The 23,702-nt window shown below is 42.6% G+C and overlaps 1 protein-coding gene across 1 annotated transcript in view; it reads left to right on the forward strand.

Annotated features, from left to right (window-relative positions):
• The window catches only part of KIF13A (kinesin family member 13A), a 171,558-nt gene extending 151,186 nt beyond the window's left edge, over positions 1-20,372 (forward strand). The window contains 14 exon segments of the mRNA XM_072945616.1: positions 1,547-1,646; positions 2,898-3,024; positions 4,681-4,736; positions 6,032-6,156; positions 6,419-6,595; positions 7,281-7,373; positions 7,638-7,790; positions 8,767-8,844; positions 9,986-10,033; positions 11,057-11,162; positions 12,948-13,099; positions 13,615-13,716; positions 19,043-19,840; positions 19,842-20,372. Of these exon segments, the coding sequence (XP_072801717.1) occupies positions 1,547-1,646; positions 2,898-3,024; positions 4,681-4,736; positions 6,032-6,156; positions 6,419-6,595; positions 7,281-7,373; positions 7,638-7,790; positions 8,767-8,844; positions 9,986-10,033; positions 11,057-11,162; positions 12,948-13,099; positions 13,615-13,716; positions 19,043-19,840; positions 19,842-19,880 (2,154 nt within the window). The 3' untranslated portion in view covers positions 19,881-20,372.
• Positions 20,373-23,702: the final 3,330 nt, after the last annotated feature.

Below are 23,702 nucleotides of genomic sequence, written 5' to 3' on the forward strand. Positions count from 1 at the left end.
CCCTAGTGCAGGAAATACGCAGTTTTCACTGGCTTTTGATTTGCTTTAAACGTAATCAAGGGTACAGTACGATTTCTGTAGGCTTCCCTGTCAGTTCACAGTGTATAAGCAGATACTGCATTTTTGCTATGCCGTCGCAAACTGCTAGCTTGTAAAGCCTTTTCTAGACAGGACCACCATCGCTGTATTAAATTGGTGGTCTTAAGAATTGTCCTTACTCATCCGTCATCTGTAAGTAGACTTGTCTCTTCTACATAAAAACCTGCGCTTAGCGCCTTACACCCAAGAAAGTGGCATCATTCTAATCTGCCATTTTATTTTTGAAGACTTTTGCTGGATAGCAAAACTGAAGGCACTTTAAGCACACAGTTTTGTTTAGCCAGTTTTCTCCTTTCTTTCAGGCCAACCTTACTTATTCCTAACCTGAAGAATTTACATCTCAGCTTTTTGTTTTTGGAAGTCTAGGGGAAAAAAATATATATATGTGTGCAAATGTGAAATTTTACCTAGTCAGCACTGACTGGCCCACTGTCAGGGGAATGTGCGATAAGAGTCAAGGTCAGGGTGGCAGACCAAGATGACGTTTCCTGGGTTTGGGTCCCAGTCTTTGTACTGATTCGCTCTATAAATTTTACAAGCATGTTCCCCCAGTGTGCCTTCCTATAAGTAGAAAGTGGGTCCATGTAGGTAAAGCCCCAGGAGTCCTCAGGTGTCTGGCTCTTAATGTAACGTCTGAAGGGTTAGACTGGAATTAGGCAAGTCAAAGAGCAACCTGAATAGAATTGGTAGGTTTCTTTCCCTCCTCATAATTTTATTAAGAAAGAAAACAAGCAAGTAAAACAAATGTTGAGGGAAGTATCAGTGTCCCCTTGGATCTCAGCATCGCCATTAACTAACGTCCTGTGGCTGCCTGTGCGCCTCCTGCCACGTGGTTCACAGTGAAGTCGGGCGGCTGCTTCTGGGGGTTCTTAGCATGGCTGGCTGCATGTTGGCTTTCTGCATGGGAAATTTTCGGTTAGCCTCATGGTAGTGGTTGGAGGTAAAATCTTCGCAGCAAGTTCAAAAGATTCCCCGCTGATCTGTCCTTCATATTTCAGAAAATGCCTGCTGTCAGGCCATTGAGCTATGAATGGTGAAAATGCCTGTCGTTTTCCATTCCGTTTGCTGTTCTGTGATTTGGGCTCTGTTGATGGTGTCCTTCTGCTTAGAATCGCAAACGCTTCAAAGGCATAGCTACAACCTAAATACATACATGCACGTACCACATGAAGACTCATCAGACAGCTGGTGTAGTTTGAGCTTCTCTTGCTTTTAAGTTTAATTATCCTTCTGGAAATCCACGGGCTCCGATTTCTGAGTAATGGGATCCTCAGTCAGCATGCGGTGTTCCTGAGGCCTCTCTGCTTTCTGGCATATTAATCCCACGGCAACGTTCAATGGCCTTTCCCAATGAAAAGTTCCCTAATCAATTTAAACATCTTTTTAAAGAAAAAGAAATAGTTATCTATGCACTCTACAGGAAAATGTTTTCCCTCCCTGATGTCAGGAAGAAGACTTAAACTGTGTGAGAGAGAGGTGGTCTGATGCCCTCATTAAACGGCGAGAATACTTAGATGAACAGATTAAAAAAGTCAGCAATAAAAAAGGTATGTGAGATTAAACTCTTTGCTGGGAGCAGCTTTTTCACTTCTAGACAATGGTGTCAGGCTGGTTTCCTCCCTTAGCTGGACAACAGTATCTTTGTGTTTTGGCCTTGTAACAGTTATAGGTATTAGCGAATCCTACCGGACAGGGTTAGTGTAAGGAGGCTCTGAATTTGAAAACAATAAGTTTTCATAAAATTCTGGAGTTAACTGTGACACTAAAAGTTAAACTCCAATTTTGTTTTGATGAGTGCAAATGCCATCAGTATGCCGACATCTCCAGATGGGGTATTCCGGGCTCAGAACCTGGGACTGACAGCAGATAAAGGGTCACTGCTGAAACCACAGCCCTTGGCAGGTCGGCCCCGACTACAGTTGGGCGGCGGCCGTGCACTCGGCTCGTCCAGGGCAGCCTGAAGCCAGCCTGCAGCTCCACTCCCCTCCCCCCAGCGCCAGGGTTCGGATTGCATGTGCTGGCCACGGCCACTTGGATTCTAGAGTAGAAGTAGGCTTTTACACCCTGGTTTCTCATCCTGGCTTTATGATTCATTCAGCATGTTTGTTTCTACACCAAAGGACACATTATGAGTGTTAATCCCCCTCATGCAGAAGTTAGCAGACATTCTCCCTCCATAAAACATCTCAGCCCCCCCGGTCCGCTCGTGGTCTCCATTTGCGTGTGTGCTCAGCCTGCTAATGAAAACTCACTCTGCCTATGCCCAGGTGGCTCCAGAGTTGAATTAGGGTAAGAGAACTTTCAAAATAGATCATATAAAATATCCCTTTTATAACAGGCATGAAGAAAAATCAGTTTGTTTTGCAGAGTACGGTACATGGTGTCTTTTTAATTGTCTGTCCTTATCAAGTGATGTGTAGTTTTATAAAGCAAGGTCACATCCATGATTTCACTTGATCCGTCTGATAGTAGTAGACCTGACTTGTGTTATCTCTGTTTGACAAATTAGGAAGCCAAGACTCATCTGTTGAATAACTTTCCCAAATCATAGAACCTGTAAAATAACCCAGGTCTTCTAACCTCTGTTCCAGCGCTCTGTCTACTCCTCCTGGCATATGGTCCATTAGGCGTGTGTCCTAGCCTCTCTGAGCTTAGACTTCAAAGCCTCCAATCCTTTTCTGGGACATCATGGGTGTTTAAGCCACTTGTGGGCATCACCGAGTGAAAGTGGATTTATTTTAAACTTAGAAGTAGTACTTTCTCCCTCTTGGCGCTCATCCCTTCCTTTTGTCCTTCAGAGAAGACGGAGGACGATGTGGAGCGGGAAGCCCGGCTTGTGGAGCAGTGGGTGGGGCTGACGGAGGAGAGGAATGCTGTGCTGGTGCCCGCGCCGGGCAGCGGGATCCCCGGGGCGCCTGCCGACTGGTGAGTCCCCCTTCCTGCTGCGCAAGCCTGACGGCCGGTGCCGTGGCCTGCGGCGAGTCGTATCAGTGACCTTCCAGGATGGCTACAGGAAGTGTTAAGTACCATGGGCTGCCTGGCTCCAGTGCTCCCTTCCCCCTTCTTCCGCCCCCTGCAAGCCTCCTTCCTCTCACAGGAAGCCAGAGAGCATGTGTCACTGGCCAGGAATCAGATACCACACTCCTCAGTTCCTTGGCGAGAGCAGTTTGGACATGGTTTCCTGATCTCCAGAAATTCTCCTATCTTGGCTTGAAAGAAGGGTGTTTCCAAAGGATACTTGAAAGGGGCGGAACATATGTTCCTACTTGCCCTCGTGCCTCTTCAGTTTGATCACCAACGTAGAGTCAGCACTTCAGCACTGCACACACAATGGTTGGTCAGTCAGTCGATTAGTCAGTCAGTCCTGATACTCAGAAGAAACAGCAGGTTCTCTTAGGCTCTGGAGCCAGATGGATCTGGACTTAGCTTCCAGCTGTAGCACTTAACATCTTAAGTTTCCTTATCTTCTCAGAGGCTTTATTCTTAATCTATTAATGGAGCAACCTTTTTGGTACTTGATGTAAGGATTAGATATATATCTCTAATATACATTTATATATATAATTATAAATACATATATTTATATATATGTATATATTATATATATATAAAATGCTTTGTCCACAGTGCTCATTCATTAAATGTAACTGCTTCTGCTGCTTCTTATTCTCATTCTCATTCGTTTTACAAGAATGTGTTCTCGACATTAAAGAGAAATCAGGTTCCTTTTGAACACAGGGTATACTTGCCCAGACAGTCTCTCTTGGATACGCGTAGAGACATCAGTGATGTTAGTTGTGTCTGTAATGACAAACGGACGTGTAGTTGATGTCATGGTATTATGAAACTAGAAAATCCAAGTTCCTGGGACTGTGACTTGTAACCTGGTGTTTCTCCCTGCAGAGTCCCCTGTGTGCTGGAATCCTGTCGGTCACATGCAGTGTGCCTGCCAGCCACTTACTATAAACAGCCAGCTCGTTCCCAGGCTTGCCCTGTTCTTTGAGTCCCTCTCCAGACAGTTCTTCTTCCAATTTCAGAGCATCTTGAGTGTTTGTGAAATGTCGAGTCCGGAATCCCATCCCTCTGATGTGGAAGAGAAAGTCTTAGGACTTTTCATTGTAAGAGTCTCCTGAGGTGATTCTGATGCCGAGGGGTCCGTTTTTGATACAATACAGTTTGGTTTTTTCTGCACACAACCTGCCTCCTTCCACACATCTTTCATTCTCTCTTCCTTTGAGCTTTTTAAATATTGTCCCTTTTGCTTACTTCCCCTGGGTTCTGATCCTGTCCCCTGTGCCCCCAGTAACTACAGCCCCTTCCCTTCTTCCCGACACTAGAATTATTCTCAGAAAGGCTTCGAATAATCTATTTCAATTAACCTCGTATAATTCACTTAAGTGGTAGTTCTCTGGGTAAGTCATGTGGTTCCCATGAGTTCTGTTAACAGGGACGTCAAGAAATGTGAAAATGCTTCATTTATACGGTGTTTCTCTTCTGCTTCCATGCCTCTGTGGTGTTTGATTATCTTACAAGATATAAAACACATATTTCGTTGTGATTAAATATTGTTGTTACATTTAGGATCCCGCCGCCTGGAATGGAAACCCACATCCCGGTTCTCTTCCTAGATCTGAACGGTAAGGTGACACCTGGTGTTGCAGGGCTTATCACAGTGAATCCCGGCTTGTGATCTATTCAAACCCACCGTATTTTGATCCTTAAATTTCTTCTCTGATCACTCACATGCCTTAACTAGGTGACATTTTTAGTTCAACCAAATACATAAAACTATGACACTAGAAGACATAGTGGAAATTTATTCTTAAAAAGAGAGCACTTGAGAGATTGAAAACTGCATACAAAAACGTGAGAGCAGCTACTGCTCAGAAAGTTAACAGGCATGGAAATTACTCAAGAAAGTCATCACCCTCAGAGATTCTGAATCTCAACTCATTGCGAGTGCCTAGGAGTCTGCGTTGCTGACTGGTACCCATGGCTCCCTACCCCCAGCAGTGCTGGTTCCAGAACATGATCACCTGCAACCCTATATGAAGGGTTGTACTTTACTATAGCAATTAAATTGAACTTGGTCACACCTAGTACAAGGGTTTTCAATGTGTTTTAGCAGTGAAATCCATTTTCAAAGTGAAATTGTGAACAGAACCACATGTGTGGAGTAGGGCAGCAGAGTTGCTGAGTTTGGGGACAGGCGGGCTCTGGCAGGCCCTCCTGCTGGGCCCCTGGGATCCTCAAAGCATGGTCTGAAAACCTCTCTTCTGGAAGGAAGACCAGTAATGGATGAATGGAAGACATAGGGAGGTTGGCTTTGGCTCTTCCTGTGAGCATTTTAAAAAACTGCTTGCCTTGTCAAGTGGTGAGTTCCCTGTGGTTGGAGGTATACAAGCAAAGGCTGGATGATTATATATAGAGACTTGTGAAGGGTGACTCCTACAGTGGGTAGGGCACTGGAAGAAGATAGTCTTCAGATTTCTCGTAAGTGCTCAGAACTTTGATTCTAAATTGATCATTTAATCACTCAGATCTCTACTTTAGTGTAAGTTATGTAAGTAGACAACAGACCTAACACTAGGTTGTAGGAGCAATTGACATCTGAAAGCATCAAAATTCTAAGGTGTGTTTATGTAGTGAAAATATTTGCTTCTAGTACTGCATACAGAATATATTCAGTCCATTTTATGGGAGAGTCACAGAGGCACCTTTTTGGCTCCGGGGGTTGTTTCTGTAAAAGATAGAAGCTGCTGTGAGCATAGGAATCTCAGTTTCAACTGCTGAATGAGAAATGAAAAAATAAATAAATAAAAATATGTTGCATGTTAACTTCATCTGTAAAAAGCGTATTTAAAAATTTTGGGTGCTTGCTTAAAATCTGACCTTCCGCCCACTTTTGTTTCTGTGCCCTGCACTTGGCCAGCGGATGACCTCAGTGCCAACGAGCAGCTCGTGGGCCCCCATGCATCAGGCGTGAACTCCATCCTCCCCAAGGAGCATGGCAGCCAGTTTTTCTACCTGCCCATCGTAAAGCACAGTGATGAGGAGGTCAGTGGCCCTTAAGATCCTCTCAGAGGGCTTCAGGTTAGTGCACATGCCTATGGGCCTGTGTTCCCATTAAACTGCTGTGGTCTGGGCATGGGGGAAGAGGACTGGGAACTTTAAAAGAATAGAATGGTGTTGTAAAAGGCGAGGAAAAACATCTGGGATTCAGTAGAGCTGCCCTTACTGTCTTTCTCTAGTGTGTGATGTAAAACTGCAACACCTGAGTTGTCTTGTTTCCGTGGCCCCGTGCTTCCCCTCCCCCTAGGTTTTAGCCACCGCCTCTTGGGACTCCTCGGTGCATGATTCTATCCACTTGAATAGGGTCACCCCACAGAATGAAAGAATTTACCTGATCGTGAAGACCACAGTCCAGCTCAGCCACCCAGCTGCTATGGAGCTAGTCTTACGAAAACGGATTGCGGCCAATATTTACAACAAACAGGTAGTAACGGCCTGATTCTGCCATTGCGTGTATGAACTCAAAGCTGTTTCCTTCTATCACAGAGCAGTGTTCTGGGGCATTAATACAGGGGCTGTGCAAACTGCTACCGTCCTGGCCTCATTTATCAAAGGTAACAGAGCATGAGGATAGCAGAGGTGAATGTCATCCACTAAAGGACTTTTCCACCTGGACTGATTTGAGACCCATAATCCTACGAGGCAGTGGAGTTATGACATTTCACTGTTTGAAAAAGGCTAAATGCCAGGTCCAAGCGGGTTAGTGACAAAACCAGGGCAAAATTCCTAACCTGATGCCTCCCTAGATCTCATCTCAGAGGTGCTGTCAGCAACATTGCTCCTGAGTTTTCTTCTGGCTTTGCCAGGATAGACTGATGAAACCCCAACTGGATCAAGGAGACAGCAAGTAGGAGGAAGGAGCAACCACAAAACAAAAACAAAAACAAAAACAAAAACACCTGGATTCTAATCGCTGAATAACAGCTGGACATTATTGTCCTTTAGGATGGAGACAAGGATTTTTTTAGCTCAGAATTTTGTTTTGTTTGTTTTGCTAAGTATCGTGTGTGTATCAGAAACATAGTAAGTGATGGTGCATTTACTGTTTGTAAAATACTAAACAACTTATATTTTCCACATCGCTTAATTCAGCTTTCCTTTTCTACCAGAGTTTCACCCAGAGTTTGAAGAGGCGAATATCATTGAAAAATATATTTTATTCCTGTGGTGTAACCTATGAAATAGTATCCAACATACCAAAGGTAAAGTGTATATTATATTGTAAAGTTATCAAAGTAATGGAGAATGCATTAATTCTCAAAACTTTTTTTTTTAATTGCAGTACAATCAGTTACAATGTGTCTATCTCCGGTGTACAGCACAGTATCCCAGTTATGCATATACATGCATATATTCGTTTTCGTTATTTTTTTCCCATTAAAGGTTATTAAATCGTCTTCTCACCACAGTTTTGAGAAGAGTATTGTTCATATAAATGTATTCTAATTGCCTTCTTGTCATGCCAGGCAACAGAGGAGATTGAGGACCGGGAAACACTGGCCCTCATGGCAGCAAGGAGTGAAAATGAAGGCACGGCAGACGGGGAGACGTACATTGAGAAGTACACCCGGGGCGTGCTGCAGGTGGAGAACATTCTGAGCCTTGAGCGGCTCCGGCAGGCGAGTACCTGCAGCATCTGGACTGGAGGGTGAAATGACCAGCTTCCACCCCAGACAGACAAGGATGTATTTATTTACCAAACACCTTCTCTCTAAATCTATCAGAGAAGGAAAACTTGAGTAGCCATCTCATTAGACAAGATAGTCACTTTGACAAAATAGTAACAAAAATTTAAATACATTTTATTGAATACCTCCTGCTGAAGCCGTGAGCCTGTCATTTTGATACATTATTTCATTTAATCTTTGAGATAACCCTGTAAGGTAAACACTATCATAATTCCCATTTATAAATAAGAAAATTGAGGCTGACAGAAGTTAGCCAACCTGCCCAAGATGACACAGCTAAGAAGTGGCAAAAGTCAAATACAAACCCAAGAAGCTTGACTCCAGAGTCCACATGCCTAACCATGTACTGGCTCCCTAAGTTCTGGCCCAGGTTAACTTCTGTGGGAAAAGCGGGATATTCAGGTGAAAATAATCCGTTAGGTAGTGGCACTACCCGGGAGGTGTCATTAGTTGAAGTCATGTGAAGTGTGCTTTGAATGACAAGAGGACTAAGACTGGCGTCTGTCCGAAAAGTCTTCCTTTAGGAGAAATTCTCCCCAAACTGCTGCGCGAGTGAAGCACAAATAGCATAAAAGTTGACTGTAGTTTTTGCAAGTGAGACATACACTTATCAATATTTCTTCCACATTTTTCTCTGCCCTTCTGTCTAAAAATCCACAACATGTTTTTAGTTGAGCAGTTTTCCTGGCTTTATTTATGAAAAATGTTTTTGATAGATTAAGCCAAAAAAAAGAGAAAAAAAGTAGAATAGATACAGTAAGATTCCAGTTTTGTTATCTATATGGGGGGAGGGGTATAGGATTGAAATGATCTTTATGTTTTCTAAATCTTCCACAATGTATACTGCCACCATATATTACTTTTGTCAGCAGAGGAAGAACAGTAAATGTTATTTTCAAACTTATAGGCGGTCACGGTGAAGGAAGCCCTTTCCACCAAGGCCCGGCACCTGCGCAGGAGCCTCAGCACGCCAAACGTTCACAACGTGAGCACCCCGCCAGGGCCTGCTGCCCACGTGATGTATCTCGGGGTTCGGGGTGTGGCACGTGAGGGGACCTCAGGTTGGGGTTTACAGGTGGGAACAGAACATTCGGCACCCCACTCCTCTGTTCTAGGGAAGCACGCCAGAGAGCCGTTACAGGTGCTGTGACCGAGCTTTTAGGGCAGTCTTGCAAATTTCTCTCTGTAAAGTTATGTCCTTGAAAGAAGTTTCTTGAGATCTAAGTGGAATGCAGCTGGCTGAAGGATGGAAGAATCAGCTAACAGTCCTGGTGCCGCTCTTGAGTCTGTTTAGATGCCCCGTTCCAGCTGTGCTGATGGATTTTACTGTGCTGCCCATCAGTGTAAGAGGGCGCTGGCCACCTCCATGTAGACCCTCCCGCAGAGCCTTGTCTCTTTCTTTTTATTACCTTCCTCAATCATTCCATCTGGAAAATCCAAATGACAGACCTGCTCCTAGTGGAGGGAGATGCTATCATGGGAAGAAAGGACAGAGCAGTCCATGGACCACTTCAAAGTAGGCTTTTTCCAGAAGCAGCAGACTAAAAGTCATGTTCTCTCAAGAAAAACTGTTATCTGCCCTCCCATTCTCAAGAATTGCCAAATAATGATTAAAATGTTCACATGGTGAACATTTATGAAACTGGTCTTACAGTAAGCTGAAAAGCAAACCCTATAATCACTTTCATACACATTACTTCTGACCACAGTTCAGTTATTAGAAATTGACAGTAAGAGACTCAGACAGTTGTAAATTGAAAAAAAAAAGTCTTCTAATTAATTTAGGCATCAAAGAGATCATAATGGAAATTAAGATGTGCTTAGAACTAGGTGATAATAAAAAAAGATACATATACCAATACTTGAAGGAAGCAGTTCCAGTTAAAGAGAAATATTTGTGGATACAATTTTTTAAGTTAGAAAAAGAAAATCAGAATATTTTTAAAGAAGGTAATAACAAATGTTAGAATACAGTTATAATAAGTTCAAATAAAGAAGGGAATAATAAATGTTAGAAGAAAAAAGAGGGGAAGGAAAATCAGCGTCCAACTGTATATGTGATATTTTATTTAGTTAGTTATGCTAAATATATAAGCCACATTGATAAAACCGTTCATCTCTTATAGGTCTCCTCCAGTCGACCAGACCTTTCTGGATTTGACGATGATGATAAAGTGTGTACCTGTGGGCATGGCCAGGTTATTAGCAGAATCTAAGTCTGGAAAGTTAGGGTATCTTGGTGTTTTTAAAATCTCTGGACACTCCATCTTAATCTAATGCAGATCATTGTCTCCACACGTCCATTTCCAAGTTCAAATACTTGATGTGAAATTGCTGTGCACTTTGAGTGTTACATTGTTTCTTAGTGTGATACTCTCCATATCAGGATGACAGCACACATGATTGAATAAATATTTATGTGTTTATGGGTCTAAGTCTAAATGACTTAAGGTATACATCTACCATGGCAAGGTCAAAATTATTTCAAATGGGGAAAATTAGGAACTTGAAATTAAGGACATTTTGCGGCATTATCTTATTCAAATATTTCTTGAACATGTATGTGAATTACTATACTAGGGACTGTGGATGATTCAAAAGTATAAACACAGATTATGTCTTCAAGAAGTTGAAAATCTAGTCCTTAGAGATAGCCATCTCCTGAGAAGTTGAAGTAAGATTAAATAAGCTTATACAATATTTAAGAGAAGTTTTCTCCCTTTAGTGTACCAATATCTTATGCTGGCTCGAATCTTTTAAATCTCAAGTCGTTTGCCTGAGGCAGTCCCAGTTTATGCCTAGTACCCAGGAGAAATTATTAATAGAACAGGTTTACTCTCAAAAGTGTTTTGGTTTGGTCTTTAAATTATCTGGTCTCCCTAGATACATAACCAACTTTATAAAAGTGGATGAATGGGACCTATAGGGGTTGAAAAGAGAATTTCGTTCTATTTGTAATGATTTCTAAAAACTCTTGAACAAGTATAATAAATTATCAACATTTATTCACTCCAGGTTACCTCGGTTATGACAGCACTTGTCATATTATCCCGTACTTTTCTACATGTTTGATACATTGTGTAATAAAAATAAAGAAGAGCACATACTGCCACTAAAAAGTAGAAAAATTCCAATCTGGGCTCTATTTCTCATTTTAGAGGGACTACTTACAGTTAACGCATGTTTTTACCTTGTAGGGTTGGCAAGAGAACCAGTTAGACATGTCTGACTGTAGCCCCAGTTACCAGGACATATCGTGTTATGGAACTTTACCCAGGGATTCACCTCGAAGAAGTAAAGAAGGTAGTGGTGAGATTGGCTTTCTGTGTTATTTCTTTATAATTTCTTAGGAAAAGCATGGGGGCGTGTTCTTTTAGAGATGACATATATAAAAAGATGGGAGGCTAAAATTCTAGTTTGCTAAATGCTAAGTGATCCAAAACTGTCTTTTTTTTTTTTTTTTGGTGTAGTGCTGATTTATTCTCTCCATATTTCAAAAGAACTTCAGAATAACAAAAGAATTTTATACATCATACAATTCAGGGTACGGTTGTACTCAGGGGGACCACTTCATTTTTCACAGAGTGGGCAGAAACATCTGTCTGCCAACATTTTTTTGAGGTCGTTGACTTTCAGCTGTGAGTCCTGGTCCCAGTCCTGAAACCTCAGGAGTTTCAGTTCACGACCCAAGGAGGTGGGAATTCTCTCAGCCATAGGGATGAAGCTCCAGTCAGAGGTGAGGAGAGGGCTTCCTGGAAGGCACCGATGAAGCCTCTGGAGCAGAACAAAACTGTCTTCTTGATTAGAACTTATCCTGTCCACATATTTGATTTTTTTTCTGCTTTGTATCCATTATAGCATCCAAATTATAATAGGCTTTTTGTGTAACACTTTAGAATTTTCAGGTCACATTTCATATGTTATCTCCTGATTTTGAGGTCAGTTTTGAGACACACACAAATCTCATTACATTCTGGTTAGATTTTATTCCTTACCAAAAGAATGTCTACCTCCATCATGGATTTGTACTCTAATTAGGGTATGTTTTAGAAGAACATGTATCTGATTACTGAAAGAATTCCAAAAACGATACCAGAAATGAATTTGATCAGTGACAGCATTACTACCTAAATATGTAATCTCCCAGTGCCCTGAAGGGAACAGCGCTCTTTGGATATGTAAATTAGCTCTGTGACCTGAGCCCTTGTGTTTTACCTTCCCCGTGCCATTGAACCAGTGAATTGAGGGGAAAATACAGAAGGAGAAATAGAGGCCCGCAAAGGGTAAGAAATGAATAAAAGTGAGAAAGAAGAGCTGTCCTTCCTTAGGCATATGGAGCAGGGTGGCTTGAGAGAACAAGTGGCTTGCAGAAAAACTTACGCAGTATTCGGTATTAGTATGTGCACAGCATATGCTCATTGAGAATATTAGTATATTCACAGGATATACTCATTGAGTGAATATTGAGCCTCTACTTCCTATATATAGTGAAAGATACCAAACGGTGCTACGATCTTAAAATCCAACTGTGGAAATGAGATATATAGAAAATAAGCTAGTAAATGACAAAGTGCCAGAATGTATGTGTAGATAATAAAAGCTCTGAGAAATCAGAGAAATAGAAAATCAGCACAAGTTGAAATTGATCTGGTTAAGTGGTGCTTAAGCTGGATCTTGAAAGAAGGTAGAAGATTTGGTTTCTGATTTCTTTGTCGCTGTCCAGCCCTTTGATGACTGTAACTTTGTAGCTACATCTCCATTTTGCCTATCTCTGTTTTAATGCTTAGCCACATACAGTCACCCCTCAGTATCCACGGGGGACTGGCTCCAGGAGCCCCTGCGTACACTGAAGTCCCATAGCCGGCCCTCCTTAATCCTCGGATGCAAAAACTGTGTATTTACTGAAAAACATTCACGTGTAAATGGACCCACCACAATTCAAACCCCATGTTTTTCAAGGGTCAACTGTATTAGCACATTGATTTCTTTGTCATACCGGGTATCCTGGTGGCTCAGTCAGTACCACGCTTCCCGTGTGTTGGTTAAAGTGCTCTGTGCCTGAAAACCCATGCCTTTTGTCTTCCCCAGGTTGTACGTCAGAGAATCCTCATGCCTTAACAGTCAGCCCTTTTAAAGCATTCTCTCCTCAGCCGCCAAAGTTTTTCAAGCCCCTAATGCCTGTAAAAGAGGAGCATAAGAAGAGGATAGCTCTGGAAGCCAGGCCTCTTCTAAGCCAGGAGGTAAATGCTTGACTTGTCCACACCGTGTACGATAGAGTGGACTCGTTACGCCTGCCGAGAAGTCACGGTTTGCATTAACAAGTCAGAAGCTGCATGCTGACGTGTGTGGGTTGTCGCTCCATGGACCCTGTCCTGGAATACCTCTTTCTCAGGCACACAGGGTCAGAGTAGAAGTTTCTGCTTGTCGTTACTGCCCTTGTTTTCTTTGCGTTTATTATGCCTTTTTCCCAAGTGTTTATTACCTTTACGTGAGAAAGAGGTGTTCCCTAGGTGTTTTGAAAGTATTAAAGGCTTTTTTTTCCAATTTGATAAATCCAGCAATGCTATTTGCCGTAGAATCCGCGTAGTCCTGTCCGATTTCATCAGTAATGTAACTCAAGCCTGCAGAATTGTTTGCTGCACTACTTGCGTGTGGTAGAAGTGTTGGTGTTGCTTTTCTAACTTGCACGGACTTAATGTGTATTTGGGCCGTCGTCTCCTGTGTGTGATGCGTCTGTGTGTCTTAACCTTTGCAGAGCATGCCTCCATCTCAGGCACATAACCCTGGCTGCATTGTACCCCCAGGAAGCAATGGCAGCATGCCAGTAGAACACAATAGCAAACGTGAGAAGAAGATTGTAAGTGCTGGAACCGTTTCTGTCATATTGCCTGGTGGTGGGTTTAAGGCCCTTTCATCACAGACAATCATCCACATACTTTAGAAGAAATTAAGATATGTATTAGATCTTGGCTTTTTTTTAAAAAAAAAAACAACACATGATCATTGGTAATGAAATTTTGCATGAACATGGCTGTGACCTGTGATTTTTCTAAATGATTGATTAATTTGTTTAGTATAAATTTGCTTCAAAAAAGGGGGAAAAGGCACTTGTAATGATTCTAGTCTTTAAAAGGTGTAACCCAGAGATCACTTTAACTAACACTGAATCTTTCTAATGTGCCTATACACACTGCCCAGATTCTGAAGTTAATCTACCTAGAGGAATTGCACTCACTTGGAGTAAGTAGTCATGCCTTTAGTTGTGGGTGTGTTTGAAAGCTTTTTTCATGTTGCCTGATGCTATTGCCAAGATTATTCTGTAGTCTGTGGCTGCTCCACAGTCCGTCACCGCCCATCATCCATACCGCTCAGGTGGCCTCTTTTAATTTGCTGGCAAAATAGATCCCGACTCCCTTGGTATCAGTCCTGCTTTCAGGATTGCTTATCTGTATTTTCCCACAGGTAGGTTGAAACTCTACCTGTAAAGCCTCATTCCCTAGCACTTGGTTTTCAAATTTCAAATTCAAGAAATAGTTTGTAAGATGCTATGTACCAGGCACTTTGGATTAGAAACGATACCTCAATGTAAAAACAAAACTGTGTATTCTCAGGCCTGGAAAGAATTCCCTGATTTTGTCTCAGCTTTCACTCTCCTGTGGTTTCCTAGACTCTGAGGACGTGAGGCAGCTTGGAGCTCGATGCTCTTGTCCACACATGGTCTGCTCTGTGCGCAGAGCGTGGGACGTTTCCTTTCCCGGCTGCTCCATGTCAGACCCATTCCAAAGGGTCGTCGGCGTGAGGCCCTTTAACAGTCCTAGAATATGTGGTCACACACACTGCGTGAGGCGGTCTGGAACCTCACCTGCCTGCTCCAGGCGCTGGGAGCTTCATAAATGACTTTGTTCCTTCTGTCCACTGAGGAGGGAAGAAGAGGCACCGTTTTCCCCTCCCCTCTCTGTCACTCTTCTCCTCTTTGTCCCTGTGTTCTCCCTGTCCTTCTGTTCCAAAGTTCCCACCCTCATTCCTGCCGGAGAAGGGTGCATATCAACAGCTGCTTCTCCATCTCTCTGATCTCAATGAGCTGCTCAGTCACTTGTCTGCCCTCCCCCTGCTTAATTAATCATTGCTGCAGCACAGGGCTAGCAAGGCCGGGTGGCTGGGTGGTCACTCCTGCTCGTTCTCTGGCTGCTCAGATCTGTCTTTGATGTGGCACCTCTCACCACAGTGCATGGGCACTAAATTTAAACCTGTTTTAACAACACATTTTGGTAGAACACCCCACCGTGGGACTGCTAGATGGCCCTTCTGGGGCAGCCCCGGCAGATAGTTCATTCCACTGTTCACAGTTTGCTTCATAGTTACTTTCTTTCCTTTCCTTTTATTATTTTAAAATAAAACCTGTCTCAGGGCTTTGAGCTAGCAGAGAGTAGGATGGAACCAGATTCTCTTGATGCAGGAAGTTTTGAGTAGCAGACTCTGTGTGATCAAACACACCATGAAACCCACTAAGCAGGGTTTGATGGTACCATTTTTCTTGCTGGGCTCTTATCTGAGAGATCTGCCTCTATGCTCCTGAGAAATCTAGCCCTCCATCTGCTCTTCACCTCCAAAACCATTGGACTGATATATTTCAGACAGCAGCTTTTCGAGGATGTTTTGGTAGATTTTAAGGGTATTACTGGCTTGATTTGACATTCTAGTTTCTCTTGGAGAAGCTTTCATTTTATTTCTCCTCTTATAAATGGGTATAAACTGCTTTATGCCGGTGTTCCCTACTCACTTTATTTCCTTTTCCACTCTTGAAAAAAATTAGAGGGTCAATCAGTGGTTCACTCTGATCAAGTAAGTTGGCAATCATTTTTGAGAAGCAATATCAAGACATTGTTCCTTTTATTTTACAGCCCATCTATTACCAAAGTAACATGTAATTTCACAGAAAGTATAGTAAATACAGCTATGCTTGATTCTTTTTTTAAACATTTTTATTGATTTATAATCATTTTACAATGTTGTGTCAAATTCCAGTGTAAAGCACAATTTTTCAGTTATACATGAACGTATATATATTCATTGTCACATTTTTTTCTCTGTTAGCTACCATAAGATCTTGTGTAAGCTATGCTTGATTCTTAAAGCAACATGTTGCTATCTGATCAATTTGAGAAGATACACAAATGCACTTTGTGTCTCCCATGAATAAGTATAGGCAACAGTAAGCCTCTGGAGACTCTTTTTAAGTCATGAAGTAGACAGAAGAGCAGAAAGAAAGTCAGTTCGCCCTCTCCTAGATCTTGCATAGGCAGCATATGATTTATGTCTCTTGTTTTACAGAAGAAACACAAGGCTTGTTGAGTGACTTACCCAAGGTCTCACAGTTAACAAGAGCATGAGAACTAAGGCCCCATCCTTGGCAGAATTGGGCTGGCCCCAGTGACTCCAGGGGCTCCCAGAGGCAGTGCAGATGCAGTCACCCTGCTGCTCCTGCTGCTTCTTAAAAGGGGCTGCCCTGCCCTCAATACCATGGACAGAAGTGCCTGGGGAACCTCGGCCTATGGGGTCTTCCCGAAAACATAGACCATCTCTCTGATTACAGTGGGAGTGAAAATGACTTTAATTGGGTGAACGTCTTTGCAGAAGGTCACTGCTTTAATGTAGGTTTTGATCCCTTTTTAAAATCAAGGTATTTTGTCTGTAAGTGGGTATCAGCTGCATAAACTAAATCTCAAAAATCAAATCGTGAAGGCTGTAGCCATAGAGAAGCCTGAGAACTTGACGCCATACTCCACTCTTAGGAAGAGCTTTCATTTTTTTTTTCGGTCCTTCAGACATAGTAGGAAGATGCTTCATCTCCTTTAAGATACAGTGATAAATAATATTTCTGGTATAAAATGTCTAACCAAATTCCCTTAAAATACAGCTTAAATCAATTAAGTCCTCTCTTTTCTCCTTGAAGGCAATAACTTTACAGACTTTATGCTTCCTTTTATTACATGCTGGAGAATGATTCCTCGCTCCTCAGTTTTCTTTCTTCTGGAACTACTTGCCCCTACTCCTTTCACTTTTCTCTTTGGGTCACTCTCGCACCCCTATCCCTACCCCAACTGCATAACTACGTGCTGATCCCTGTTTGAACTTCATCTCATAGGGTTTTTGTAGACTCTTCCATTTTGCCAAAGTCATTCTAATCCTTTAGGAATAATTGTTTATCTTTGGGATTTTAATAAATGTATACCTATTTCTACACATTAAACTCACAAGTGAATGTTTCACTTGGCAGAGTTGTGTTTTAGGATGACAGACCTTCCCTCAGTGTTCAGAAGAAATAACTTCAGGCATAAAAGGGGCCCCGAGTTACAAATCCGCATCTTCAAATTTGGTTTTCCTTGCAACAACTTCTTAGTAATTAATTGCATTAGGGATTCCTGGGCTTTGGGGACTAAAGCAGCTTAAATCAAAAAGAAATGTAAGAGGAATAAACACTTAAAATTCAATTTTGAGTCTAAATAAGTGAAGTAGGGAATCTAGAAAATACAGCAAAAGTTACTGATTCAGGTAATTCTGTCCAATTTTTGCTCCTTTACCAGTGTTCCCTCCAACCCCGGGAAAAGATCTCTCTACCCCACCCCCTTTTTAACTGTGCTACTTAATTAGAATGCAGCTAAAGATAAGATAGCAAGGTTAGTGTTGCTAAAAGTTTTGTTTTGCTAATTTCTGCAACTTTATCACTGACATTTGATAGTCACCTTTGATTAATAGCCAAGGAATTAAGGCTCCTGATGCTTTTAAATAATTTGTATTCAAGTCATTTTAAAACCCAAGAAGCACTGAAGAATATTAAGCTATTTTTAGGTATTTAGCATCTTACAAGATAGAAAATATTGCTATGGAATAAAGTAGATGAAATTTTTCTCCACTTGTAAACTCCCATCAGCCATATCTGCTCTCCATCCCCATCATCTTCTCCCTCCCCCTCTCCCTGCTTCTCTTTCTATCTCCCCTGAAATGACACTTTAATGAGTTAGGTTAATGTTTTGGTTCTAGGTCTTTACAGTGACCCTGTTGTTATACTGAATGAAATTTCATCCACCCAGGCATCATCCAGGATTGTTTTTAGAGCGAGGACCCACAGTTGTAACTCCCTGAGGACAGGGACCATGCCTGTCTTTGCTCAACACTGGTATTCTCAGTTCTTAGGACAATGGCTGGCATGTAATGGATGTTGAACATTTGTCGGATGAAAGTCACATTTTAAAAGAGAAAAGGAATATTTGCAATGGCATCAGATGCTTATGACGTTAATTTTAAATGACTAGATAATTTCATTGATTTTTATTTGAAAATAAGATGCCGTGTGTTTTACGTTGTTTCCCACCAAATATAAAGGAATCTTTCACTCAGCGAGAGAGACTGAAAGTTGATAATGCTCACACTTGCATGTCCACCAATCTTTATAAACAGGACCTAAAACTATTTGACAAAGGAGATTTTCATTTAAATCTCACTGTCTTCCTCACCTGCTAGTCAAATTCTCTATCCATGCTTCTCAGAAGCCCTAGTAAACAGTCAGATTAGTTTAGTATTTTACAGACTTGCACTATTTAGTATAATACTGAGAATGGATGTTGAAATCGTGTTCTTTGCCCTTTTGCTCTTGCGGGGGAGGGGTGTCTTTGTGTCACTGCCCTTCCTCGCCATAAAATAGCTCAGAAAACTTTTTGCAAATCATCTTATTCACCTGCATTTTGCTCCCCAAGGTGCGGATTGTAAGAACAAATGAAACGGCAGCTCTTCTCTGCCTCTGGCTGCCCTTCTACTCACTTAATTAGGAAAGGAAACACATCTAGCTGAAAACTAATTGCGAGGAACTAATTAAAAGTCCACTGAACTTCCTTCCGTCCTTTCCTTTAAACCAGGGGAGGGAAGGTTTCTAATTATCAGCATTGAGTGAGCACAGAAAAAAATAAATCTCCTTCATATTGGATGATACTGGGTTCACACTCACAGACCTCTGAGGATAATGGACCTGTGTCCACAAAAGGTGACTAGACTTAACCAAATTCAGAAACACAAAAAACACTAAACATGTGAAGGTGAATGCCTTTAACAGCAGAGCACTTACAACCTGTCTCAACAGTACACATGCTATAAGGAGCTCACGGCTGACTTTTGCTTCATTTCTGTAGGACTCTGAAGAGGAGGACAGTGATCTGGAAGCTCTTAACCGGAAGCTGATAAGCTCGCAGCCTTACGTGCCTGTGGAGTTTGCTGACTTCAGTGTTTACAATGCCAGCCTGGAGAACAGAGAGTGGTTTTCTTCCAAAGTGGATTTGATGAACTCCAAGGTCCTGGAGAAAGAAGTGGCCCGCAGTCCCACCACCAGCAGCATCACCAGTGGCTACTTCTCCCACAGTGCCTCCAACGCCACCCTGTCTGACATGGTGGTCCCTTCTAGTGACAGCTCAGACCAGCTGGCCCTTCAGACGAAGGACGCAGACTCCAGCGAACATGCCGGACCATCATTTGTGCATGATCTCAGACCATCCTCAAACAAAGAGTTGACAGAACTAGAAAGAGGCTCGGTAAAGGATAAGATGACTCCGGTGCCACTCAAGGAAAATAGTGCCTTAGCCAAAGGGAGCCCACCATCCCAAAGCATCCCTGAGAAAAGCTCCAAAACGCTCTGTAGGACCGGCTCATGTTCCGAGCAAGAGACTTGCTCCAGCAAAAACGGCCAGCCAGCCAGAGGATTCTGCCCCAGGGAAGTGACCATAGAGCACACCACCAACATCCTCGAGGACCATTCTTTCACAGAGTTTATGGGAGTGTCAGATGGGAAAGATTTTGATGGCTTGACAGACCCTTCTGCTGGAGAACTTTCAAGTAGGAGGAACCTACCACATACATTGGACAGTAAGAGTGTCTCAGATGGGCCACAGGACCTTGGCCAGCTGTGTTCTTTGGCAGAGAATGACCAGGTAATAAATTCCAGGGGCAGTCCTTTGGGTCCTGGGCGATCAATGAGGGCACCTAATTGGGCCCCAACTCCCAGAGGTCCTTGAAAATAGTGACTTAGGAGGAGAGATTCATTCAGGTGTTTCTGACAGGGAAGATGAGCCCACCGGGGGACCAGGCTCACATCCTGCCCAGTTGGCTGGGGTCGGGGAGCAAGTCCCCAAGTCTGCTTGTATCACAGTGGAACTATGAAATATACTAGCGGACTAGTGGCTTTTTAAACTGGTGTATGGGTTCATGTTGAATTAAGCATTCACATGGGTAGGGATCAGTCGATCGATCTTGTGTTCCTTCCCTGAAACATATAATTACTGACCATCCCAAGAATATCTTGGTGGTAGCATATACCATATGTCATCAAATCTGTGATTTTTCTGATGATTAGATCTACCATTATTTTATGTCTCATTAAAAAAATACTTCCAATTAAACTATCATTATCAGCAATTTCAGCGAGGTTGAAAAGCTCAGTGTGGGGGAGGCATGCATTGCAGATTTGTTAAAATACAGACATTTGGAACCATAGGATAAAAAGTGCTTTGGGGAAGTGTAGGTGAAATCCTGCGCAATTCAAACTTGGGGTTTGGAAGTTACCCAGGTTGGTTTATTATAGTGTTTCATTTTCATATTGGAACAAAGTGGGTTTTGCCAATATTCCTAAGAAAAATAGTGAATTTTATTAATAAGAGATTATCTACTTCTGGGTACCACTGTCTCTTCCCATTTGGGGTCCCACACCCCAGCTGTAGCTGTGTGAGAGATAGGGGAGCTCCAGGATTAGCCAAAGAGCTGACAGAACCAGAAAGCAGCTCGGTGACGGAGAAGATAATTGGGGTGCCCTTCAGTCTCTCTGTTTTGCTGAGGAAGTTATCATTCCAGTTTGGTGGCTCTTTACCCCCACGTTTTCCATGCTAGTCTTTAAAATTTCAGTATGTGATCATTTATACAGCATATGCATACAGAAACTGCAAAAACCAAACAGCGGTCTCTTACACCTCAAAAAAAGTCTTCTTTCCCCAACAAAATGTAAAATAAAATAAAGTTGCTCATTACTGTTCTTGCAAACCGAACATTCATTTGTTTAAAAGTCTTCAGCTTCCTTTATACTGTTCTTGAACAGAATCCATGTTGCTGTCCTGCCTCAGTTTTTTAGTCCTTCCAAGAAGCCCAGGAAGAACGTGGTCAGGAAGTCCAGGGGTTAAGTCTTCACCTTAGAACAACATTTACCAAACCTAAATACACAGTAGACTCACTGGGGGGTGTTGGGTGAAGGTGCCTCTTAAAAATTCAAATTCCTGGGAGTCACTGTCCTCCAAACCTAAGATTTTGCTTCAGTATGAGGTGCAGTGAGGGGGATAAGATTTTCACAAACCCCTCTGCTAAAGTAATACGGGTGGGATGTCTGGGGGCTGCACTGTTTGAAGCATGGCCCATAGAAGAGGGAGGAGCAGCGACCCCCCCCCACCTTGTTTCAGTGCCTGGGTTATTTGTCCAATAGCAGGAACAGTACCTAATTTTTGCTTTCAAAAGGCTCTGGAATAGCGTGTCCCTGCCAAAGATCTTGCTTTAAAAGTTGAATTTACAAAAAATAGTTTTTGTATCAGGGTAATGTGGGACTATGGGGATTTTTTTTTTCTTTTTTTAAAAAAAGTTACTTTAGTATTTTTGTTATATTGGTTTTAATAGATTATGTTGACAGTGTTTTGAGAACTTTTAAGTACTAAAGTTTGACTTCTGTTCTTACCCTGGTATGACTGAGAACGTGGACCCAGAAATAACATGTTTTTACTTTAACTTTGGGTCTTACTGTCATTACTTTTCCTAGAAGCTTCACCTTGGAGCTAGGTTTCTCCCTTCTAGGGTGTAAATTCTAGAACTTGATTCCATAGCAAATGGGATCCTGTGGGTCCCTGCAGGAAGAGCCCCTGGTGTGGGGTGGGCAGGGCCTGGCCGAGGGTGGTCCCTGTGGGTGGGGAAGGGTGGGGGGGACAGGAGCTTGAACTCACCAGCCTCTGCATTCCAGGGGAGCGCGGGCACTCGGTGAGAGGCAGCACGCCCTTCCTCCGAAGGCCCCAGCATCTGTGTTCCGGTAGCCTCGTGGGAGCACCAGCCCCATCTTTAAAACCTGCGGCAGCCCGGTCGGACCTCAGACCAGCATGAAGAAGCCGTGCGTGCGCTTCTGGGGCCACCTCCGCTCCCTTCCAGAGCAGGGAAGGGCAGCGCTTTGTCACTCTGCTGAACCAGCAACCTCTGCTTTTTCCCAGAGAACCGAAAATCCTGGATGAATTAAGTGGCAGTATTTTTGTTTGCACTCACTACACACCCCCACTGTGTAGAAACCTCCACAGATTCAAACAGACTTTATTCTTGTACAATTTTAATTGGTTCTTACTGTAGAATCTGGAGTCAATGCTCTAATTTTTTTTTATAAATAATATATATGATGTATATGAAATGTGTATGTATAGTATGTCTGGCGACAGACGAGACTGCACACTAAAATGGGGATAAAAGTGGTTTGTAGAGAATCGTAAGGTACTGGACTTTGTTACAAACTTGGGCCATCTCTCAGAACATGAGCAGATGAGAAAGATTGTATCGCCTAAGAGTGAGGCTGCAAATCCCTCTCTGCAGCTAAGGTTACAGGATGCCGTTCTTTATAACCAAAGAACTTACATAAGACTGAACGTTTCTGCTGTCCTCTCCTGTTTTATGTGTACAAACGTGTTTTACTGCAAGCTGGGTGCCATACTCCCCTTGGCCGCCGGGCTGAGTGCTGCCACTCTCTGTCCCTGGTTTCGTAAGCACACTGAACACTCTCACAGCCCCGATCTTTGGTCTTCCACCTGGCCTGCCACCTGCTGATGTGACGTGGTATTCTGGCCGTTGGCAGTGACGGGGGCTCTGACCCCAGCATTACTGGTACCTTGGTTCAGTCCAGCCAGGCAGGTGGGATGCACGGAGCAGTATTACTGTTAAGAAAACACAAGGACATGCCGAGCGTCGGGTTCAGGGGAGGAGAGGGTGTTGATTTTCGTCTTTTTGTGGTTTTGTTTGGGATTGGTAGGTTTTGTTGTGGTGTGGTTTTGCCATTGTTATTTTACTTACATTCGGGAAAATGCTGAAGAGTTGGAATGAGCTATAAATACCGTTCACGGGTGCCCACTTCACTGTCTTTGCAGGAGATGATTGAGTACAGACAACCTGCTGTCCTTGTCTTCATTTGTAAGATGCTCTTACCGATGGAGACGGAAGGAGTATGTGTGCGGAAGTTTTTCCAAAAGTACTTTGTGTTCCTATCATGTAGATGCCTGTACAATTGGCCTGGATGTACAGCAATAAATGTATTGTGGGAGCCAGAGGAGGTGTACAGCCTGCTGTACCTGTTTCCTTCAAGTTCTTAGCGTCAGTAAATGGGTAAGATATTGGAGATTTTAAGGAAAAGCTGCTGTCATGAATTATGTGTATAGTGAGCTGACTGTAGTATTTTACTATTGTCTGTTTAAAGAAGAAAAACTGTAATTTATATCCCCTTTCAACTTTATTGTATTTAATTGGTACAGATGGTGTGTGTGTGTGTGTTTTAGAATACAGACTGTCTAATTTGGATTTTAAAGCATCGGTTGTTTGTCTTTAATAACTCTGCCATTAGTTTCAGATCCGTTTTCCATATTTGTTTGCATGCATGTGTGTCCCTGTAGCTTAAACCATAATAGTAACAGCGAACATTCACTGGGGGTTGACTGTGTACTTGACACTGTTCCCAACTTGTGATGTTTATGTCACTTAATCCTCAGAGCAGCAGATGCCTTTGGTGCTGTTGTTACTAAG

The sequence above is a fragment of the Vicugna pacos genome, chromosome 20 (genome assembly GCF_048564905.1).
Source record: "Vicugna pacos chromosome 20, VicPac4, whole genome shotgun sequence".
Taxonomy (NCBI): domain Eukaryota; kingdom Metazoa; phylum Chordata; class Mammalia; order Artiodactyla; family Camelidae; genus Vicugna; species Vicugna pacos.